Source organism: Etheostoma cragini, chromosome 13 (genome assembly GCF_013103735.1).
Source record: "Etheostoma cragini isolate CJK2018 chromosome 13, CSU_Ecrag_1.0, whole genome shotgun sequence".
NCBI classification, from domain to species: Eukaryota; Metazoa; Chordata; class Actinopteri; order Perciformes; family Percidae; genus Etheostoma; species Etheostoma cragini.
The window spans coordinates 5,129,543-5,137,951 of NC_048419.1; the positions used below are offsets into that span (position 1 = coordinate 5,129,543).

The 8,409-nt window shown below is 40.6% G+C and overlaps 1 protein-coding gene and 1 long non-coding RNA gene across 2 annotated transcripts in view; one reads left to right on the plus strand and one right to left on the minus strand.

Annotated features, from left to right (window-relative positions):
* The window catches only part of LOC117955088, a 17,099-nt gene extending 12,666 nt beyond the window's left edge, over positions 1–4,433 (minus strand). The window contains exon 1 of the long non-coding RNA XR_004658953.1: positions 4,367–4,433. This is a non-coding gene — a long non-coding RNA (uncharacterized LOC117955088). The remainder of the gene's footprint in view (positions 1–4,366) is intronic.
* Positions 1–4,554, plus strand: part of LOC117955080 (transmembrane protein 164) — a 21,431-nt gene extending 16,877 nt beyond the window's left edge. The window contains exons 5-6 of the mRNA XM_034889230.1: positions 1,610–1,710; positions 3,286–4,554. Coding sequence (XP_034745121.1) covers positions 1,610–1,710; positions 3,286–3,492 — 308 coding nt within the window. The 3' untranslated portion in view covers positions 3,493–4,554. The remainder of the gene's footprint in view (positions 1–1,609; positions 1,711–3,285) is intronic.
* Positions 4,555–8,409: the final 3,855 nt, after the last annotated feature.

Sequence of the window (8,409 nt, forward strand, 5' to 3'; positions counted from 1 at the left end):
AGCAAAATAAAAGCAAAATTACCGAAAACAAACAAGCCAGACGGAGCGGCGTCAATCTCGCCAGCGTTCCCGTTGCTTATAATGACAAATAAATGATTCTGATAAATTAATATTCAAAGCCTAAAATATAAACTGACGGTCAACCATGTTATGATCGTTGCAGTTTTTTTTTGTTATTCTGTTTTTGTTTAAAGGACTTTTAGTTTCATATCTTAAGTTAGAATTTTTTATACATTTTATTTATCAGAACTTTAATATATTTTGATGTTCCTTTGTTCTGTTGTGACAAATTCTCATATTATTTTAGTGGGAACTCATACATAACTACAAATAAGTAATGTTAGGTTTTGGTGCGTGTTTCTGGATTTAAAAAATAAACATTTTTAAGCAACCAAATATTTGTATCGGTCTTAAAAATCCTCAATCGGTCGGGCTCTAACTGACACCCACTATGAACTACCTTTCATGTGCCGACCATGCAAGACTATAATGACCTGATCTTTTAATCCTTGGATGGATTCTCTTTTTGTCGATGATGTTTGAGCTGCCGTAGATACCGGCCTAAGTCTTTGTCTGTTTAACTGTGGTGGCTGTTACTCCTCATATCAGACACAGTTATGGTTTTTTTTAAGCAACCGCCTTTTGTCCTTGCTTGTGACCACACAAAGGCACGTCTGCATAAATTGATAACCGGATGCTGCAGATTTGCACACTGCAGTGTCTCCTGCAGAAAACCCCGGCAAACTGCCCTCAGAGTCACTTAGTGGCTAAATGCGTGAAGACAGAAGGTGTACGGTGCAGCTCCCAGGTGCAAATGTGATGCAGGAAGTTGGTGGAAAAGAAACCACTCCCAATCCAATAACTGGCTACATCCACAAGGTTGGGAGCTTTCCAAAATGTAGATCTCATTCTAAGTCAGGTAAATGTCAGATATATCTGAGGCCTAGTGCAGGAATCATACCTTTTTAAGGGGGGGCAGTAGCTCAGTCTGTAGGGAGTTGGACCGGGAACCGGAGGGTCACTGGTTCAAGTCCCCGCATGGACCAAAAAGTACGGAGTGTGGATTGGTGGCTGGAGAGATGCCACTTCACTTCCTGGGCACTGCCAGGTGCTCTTGAGCAAGGCACCGCAACCCCCCCCACACACACACTCACTCTGACATCTCTCCCTTAGTGCATGTATAGTTCCTGAGCACGTGTGTGTGTGTGTTTCAGGCCTGTGTGTGAGTACTAACAAAGTGTGTACACAGAGTGTAAATTAATAAATTAATTAATAAACAAATTAAAATGAAAAATTAAATTTCATTGTGTATTAGTAATGCAACACTAGAGCTGCACAAAAAGGCAGTATTCATTGTTCAGTACACATGGAATATCTTCCCCTAGTCGTACTCTGAGCAAATGCCGGCAGTGGGCAAACAGGAAAAGCCAGTTTGACACCACATCCTCCTGTACTTTGGTTGCAGGGTGTTCCATCTGTTGGCTCGACTGCCATGTTGCAAATGCTCAAACGCACGGAAGCGAAGGGTTAGGTTGCCAGATAAAACTTTCATCAATCCCAAAGGGAAAAACTGCTCAGCCACGAGTTTTACGAGTGTTTCTTTCTGCAGGTGTGTACAAGCCGGAGCCTCTGGGGGACATGTGGTGGGCGCTGCTGTCTAACGGCCTCCTGTTCCTCTACCACTTCCTCTTCTTGCAGGTCCTCGGCCTGGTAAGATGGAGCCCTCTGCTGGCCGTTACATGATACTTCACTGTGCAACACACACACACACACACACACACACAAGAGTGACCACACCACCACTTCCACCATTTACAGGGAGAGTAAGAAGTCATTTCTTCAGACAAAGACATTGGTTCAACAGGAACACATTTACATAAAAAGCGATACAATTGTGCTTCAAAAAATGTTGTAGGCTTAAATATGACCCAAAGAAATGAAAAAGTGGTGTTGAATCTCACAACTTGTGCTTATTCCCCACTCTTCTCACAATTCAGACTGCAACTTGTGATTGTTTACTGATTAATCGACCAGTTATTTGGACTATGTAATGTCAGAAATTGGTGAAAAGGATGATCAGTTGATCCGCAAATGTCTCGTTTTGTCCAAAACTCAAAGATATGCAGTTTACTGTCACAGAGGAGTAAAGAAACTATTAAACATTCACATTAGAGAAGCTAGAATCACCCTTAAAAGTTTGTGAATTCGGGGGAAAGGAAATAAGGCCTAATCACAAACAAAAAGAAAATAGAAATAAATAAAGTTGGGTTATTGAAAGAACCCAAATTTAGTTATTTTTGCATTTTGAATTTGTTTTACTTAACATCAGTCAATAGGCTACGTATTGTTTTGCTGTGTTAGAGAATTAAAGAAGCCACGGCAACACAGCAGAATTGATCCGTTCACTCATTCACTCTTCTCGAATTTAAATATTTGATCTGTGTCTCAAACATGGGTCTTTTTTAATTTGGGCCGGTAAAGTCCATAAAGAGTCCATGGATTTGATGTTTAAGAAGGTGTTGGATACCTGTTTAAAATATTTAGTCCTTTTACTGAAATGCATCCACGTTCCATGTTTTATTTATAGATACGTCAGTTTTCCTGTGTTTTGCCTTTTTATCCTCATGATTTTAGTTTTTCTGCAGCTGGTTACATCAAAATGAATATCTTGTTCAAAGACATTTGCAATTATTTTGTGCACTCGCTGTACATTAAAAATAGAGGCAGCAGCACGAGTGAGTCATGTTGAGTTGACTACAAATTAGAAGTATAAATTAGATTTAGTTTGAAAGAGTTATTTGGGGGGGGGGAGGGGGGGGGGATGAGACGACCGAATAGTTTCTGCCTGATTGCAAAATTGTGTGCGGTAGTACACGGACAAATCTAAACTGCCATGACAGCGAAGCCACTGCACTGGTTTGCATAATGTCAGGAGTGTTGTGGTTTTTTTCCCACCCTCTGCAGATATTATGTAATCATAAAAACTCTTAAAATGTATAGAAGTCTGAATATGGTTTAGATTGAAACAAATTCAGTCATCAGTACTAAAATGAAGCAAATCATTCAGCATGCTGTCAGATAATGAGTCCTGGAGGATTTACAGGCCGTGAACTCATCCTTCAGTCAATATAGTGATAGTGGGAGCAGAAGGGAATGATTATAAAGATGTGTTCATGAACAGGGAAGTCAGCCATGCCATGTGCCAAAACCTCATTATCCAACTGGGTATTGCTGTTAGCATCATATTAGGACCGACTCAACCTGCCTGTCTCCGTCCTCACCCAGGCGACTGAGGTCAACCTGAACAACATGCTGTGCCCGGCCGTGTCCGATCCCTTTTACGGGCCCTGGTACCGGGTGTGGGCGACGGGCCACCAGACGCTGCTGACCCTCGCGCACGGGAAGGTCCTCACACTCCTCTCGCAACACACGGGCTCCGTGTGCAGATGGCTGCCGGACATGCTTCGACTGCGCGGCAAGAAAGTGGACTGAATGTCCACGTGGAAGCACACAGACCTAGCCTTTCATTCCAAATGCCTGCTTTTCATGGATTTTTCTGTTTTGTTTTCAAAAATCCACATTTTAAAGCATCTTTTAAGACTCAGCATCCGATTTACTGAAACAAGTGGGAACTTCAGGGTGAATCAATGTGTCATTATTTTAGTGTTGTAGTTGGCTTGTTGTACTTGCATGTACAAACATAATAGGCATTTTAAGGCTGGTAGTTAGCCTTGTGGAGTTGGGCCGACTTCACCTTTTTCTTTTTTCTTCTTCCTCTTGGAACACAGTTTTCCAGGGACGTGTAAGTGAATTGGTGGGGAGATTTCTCAAGCTGCCTTTTTGTAAATCTAAAGTTTTAAGGGCAGGAAATAAGAAACATGTCAAAACTGATCTGCAGTTGTTATACTTCCAGGTCATTACGTAGTAGTTATGCAAGGTCATATGTTAGTGGCTAAAACTGCCATTTTGTGTGTCTCAAGTGCGTTTTAAAACAGATTGTGAATGTCAGCTGTTGTAAAAGTCCTTGCTTGTTTTTAAGTCAGTTTTTGTTTGTCATGTATGGTCACCTTTCAGTGTTGTCGTGACTGAAAATGGAAAGTTATTTATGGCGTCCCTCTGTTCCCACTTTACTACACACATGTACAGGGTATGAACGCATTTTTAGCAGCCTCACTTGCGTTTCCAGCCCGTTCAGATCATTCCAGTTGTGATAATCAGGGGACATGGGGACAAACTGCGTGCTAAGATTCACAATGCTGTATGAGGCTTTATGGATGGATGGATACACCAGGGTGGTGTTATTACCTCTGCCAAGGAGGTTATGCTTTTTTATTTTGTTTTGATATTGGACCATATTAATATAAACTTGCGAGGCATTCTGGGGCTATTTACTGGCAAGCCTGTCAAAAGAAAGAAGTTGGAATATGGTATATATCATTGTATTATTGTAGCATATACTGTACTTCACTGTAAAGAAGGGATGAGAAAAACTTTTGTATTACTATGGGTTTGAGTTGATGTACTGTATCAACAATAAAAGGGATTTCAGTTGACCACAGTAGGCATTTCTTTCTTTTCCAACAATGTTCTGGATGTATTTTTAAAAGATGTATCTTACTATATAACACCTTTTTGTACAGATAAAACAAACAATATATAATAGGTTTATTTCTGAGTTTTGTCGGTGCTTGTACAGTAAGGCTATTTTGATACCTCTAGACAGAGCTAGCTGATTTATAGTCTTCATGCTAAGCTAACCGGCTGCCGGCTGTAGCTTCATATTAACCAAACAGTTATAAGTGCTATTCATTTCCTCATCAGAGTCTCAGCAAGAAAGCAAATAAGCTTATTTCCCAAAAAAATAGGTCTTCTCAGTTCAGCCCACCACATACATATACTGAAGCCAAGTTGCTGCCTGACTCCAAAAACTTGTAATAAATGTCTGGGCGCATTGTCCTCTGTCTCCGCAGCCTGATGAGGTTTCTAGTGTACAACATGCAGCGAGCTGCACTCGCGACTCTTTCCAGGTAAATTCCCGGCCCTGTGTACCAAAGACTGCTTCAATTTCTGTCGTGGTACTGTGGGTAACAGAAAAACAATGGGGAATCCGCTAAGAAACAATAAGCCCTCAACTGCAAGTAGCATCCATTCCAAGTCAGCCACAGCCCGACCCAAAAAACATGGCGGATAATGCTAACTAACACTAGCTTAACTAAACGTCAGATCTTTGGCAGGAAAAACAGTTTTAATCAATGGTGTTTTTTATGTTTTTTATTGAAACTACTGTTCATATCTAGCTAGCTCTTTTTAAACTTGAGTGAAGAAGAAGAGGTGGAGTCACCATTTTGTTTAATGACTCACTCCAATGCAAGAAGATTCTATAAATGTTGCTTTTTTTAATGTGGGGTTTTTCCGCTGAGTTCCTCTTCCAGAGCTATATGTTCACCGGTTCAGGGCCAAAATATATTTATGAACTGCTGCTACTCTAAGAACCACCCAGACCTCAGGCCAACTGGGACAGCTCTGCTTTTCTGTCCCCAGACGCACGGAGACGCAGCGTTCAGTTTCTATGCTCCACATATCTGAAACAAACTCGCAAGAAACTGCAGGTCCGCTGCAACTCTGTTTCTTTATATCAAGGCTGAAGACCTTTTCTTTGACGCTGGCTTCTATTAAATCAAGTAGAGTAATTGCTCATTTTATAGGCTCAACTGTGCCCTGCAATGTTCTGCTATGCCCTATAATGCCCCGCTATGTCCCACAATGCACCACAACACCTTGCAATGCCCTACTATGACATGCAACGTCCTGCTATTCCCCACTATGCCCTGAACTGCTACAGCTGTAATGGGTTTGTCAATAATTCTACTATCTCTATTTTTACATCCACCGTTCATCATTCCAACTGCAATACTTGTTATGAATCTAAATATCTGTATCAGTGACTGTGTCCCAAGTGGCAGCAACAGATGCCGCCCACAAGGAGCCTCGGTCTGTCCCTGGTTTCTGCCTAAAAGGAGGCTTTAGTGTAGTTCAAACTTACCTTAATTGGAATTTAATTGAATTACACTGAACTGTAACATTTACTCTTGGATTTCCTACCTGTCTTTTTTTATTTTAGCTAGTTTTTATGTTCTGTTCTCTTGAATGAATGTTTTTAATTGTTTTAAGTGCCCTTTAATGTTTTATGTAAAGCACTTTGAATTGCCATAGTGCCAAAATGTGCTATATACTGTAAATAAAGTTGTTTTGCCCTGCCTGTGTGACCCAGGCCAGACCAGCACCTCTTCATTCTACAACCACCACGGTGGATGCAAAGAGGGTGGAGGAGGATTAAGAGGAGAAATGTCTTCCAGTGCTCGTTGTAGATGCAGAATTACGGCACAAGGAAAAATTGGGTATAAAATGAGTAACAATTGTTATTTGAGAGTAGATTATAAGGCAACAGAGAAGCATCGTCACTTACCTGGTGTTGTAGTTCTCTTGGCTTCAGCGTGACAAACAGCCAGTCCCTTGGTCGACACCGGCACGATCACTGCTCCGGGTAATGGAATATATACGGCTGACACATTTTGTAACACAAATGGCAAAACAATAGAAATGGCTGTTGATGTAGAGTGACTTGAATCAAAATTTTAAAATGTACTTGATGGAGTTACTGCTTTTACCGCAGCAGTTCCAAGTCCACGGAGGCCCAGAGGCAGAGAAAGTAAAGTGCTGCTTGGATTTGATCTCAGGCCATCCACTGGGTTCATGTGTGGAACTTATACACAGTCAGCAAACTGAACCATTTAACACTCTCTGAGCACATACGGCCCCGAATATCATGTTACTGGCAGCAAATTATTTTCAGACTTCACCTCACTTGGTGCTGAGCACTTTCAGCGGAGGAACTGGCCGAGCATGTCTCTTGGATCCTTCTCCTTATTACAGTAGCAGATCCTCACAAGCTACAGTCTGTGTGCAGCTCAACGTGGACCCGGGTGCTGGGTTTGTTACCAGTTCAATTATACAGAGAGTAAAAAACAGGAATGGTCCAGAAAGCACTAATAAAAAAGCAAATTTAGTTTGAATAAACTCTAAAATATTAGATTAATGCAATTTTGGTAGAAGTATTTAGATCCTTTACTGTAAGTTTACTGCATTTAAAATGTAAAAATGGTTTTATGTAACTTTGAGTTTGAAGAGGTAGTGTTTTTACCAGAGCTGCTGTTGTGAATGTCAACGAGTTGGCGTTACCGGAAGGTCATATATAATTCATTTACAATAAGAGAATATGTTACAGAGGCATCGCTGCATTTCAAGGGTTGCACACAATAACTTAGCCTACTTTGGATGTATGGGGAGTTAAACCAGGTATTACGGTCACTGTGTCAACCAACCAACGTAATAACAGATTAATATAGCGCATTTCATGAAACCCAGGGATACGTTACACAACTAAAAGGGGAAAGAAAATAGGCCAACACAAACACAGACTAAAGGAATAAAAACGTCCGAGCTAACTGGAAAGGGGATGTCATTTAATGTCAGCTGCAGGCCTACAACCACATCGCACATTTCCAAGTTATTTTATGAATGAAACAGACCTGAGGGCTAATTTGGGGTTTTGTTTTGAATCATTTACAATCCAAACAATCACTATACATTTACAAAAGTAGTCTATTCCACATTAGCATTTGTTATGAGTTGAAAGTGAGTGTTACGTACATTTTAAAACATAGCATAAAAAAACAATCATCTACAGCCATATAGACAGAGCTGCGCTTTGAGCTAAATGCTAATGGCAACATGCTAATATGCTCACATGACCATGCTAACATGCTCACAATGAACATGCTAACATGCTCACAATGACCATGCTAACAATGACCATGCTAATAGACTCACAATGACCTACATGCTTATGTTTAGCAGGGAATGTTCACCATCTTACTTTAGCTTGTTAGCAATTTGCTAATTAGACCCATACATGTGGCACACATCTGTAAAGGGCCTCAGTTACTACACTGACTATAGGCCAGTAAGCAGTGAGGATTTATATTTGCCAATATGTTGGATTAATGTTAAGACTATTTCAATTTTTGAAAAAACCTTCAAAAATTAACATGGAGGCGGCCCCTGCATTGACTCTTGAGGACACCATAGGGGTCCCGGACCCCCTGTTGAAGACCCCTGCCATAGCCCATCAGTAGTCAAATGGTGAAACACAGAAATACTGCATTTGTGGATGTGTGTGCTGAAAGAAAATCAAATGACACATGTTCTCTTTTCAATATTTTTATACTTTTTATTGAATAAATGATTTTAAAAAGGTAATAACAATGTTTAAAACTACATTATCTTCACATCCATTGCTTACATACTCAGATAACCCCTCTATATATATTATTTCAACCCTCCCCACAC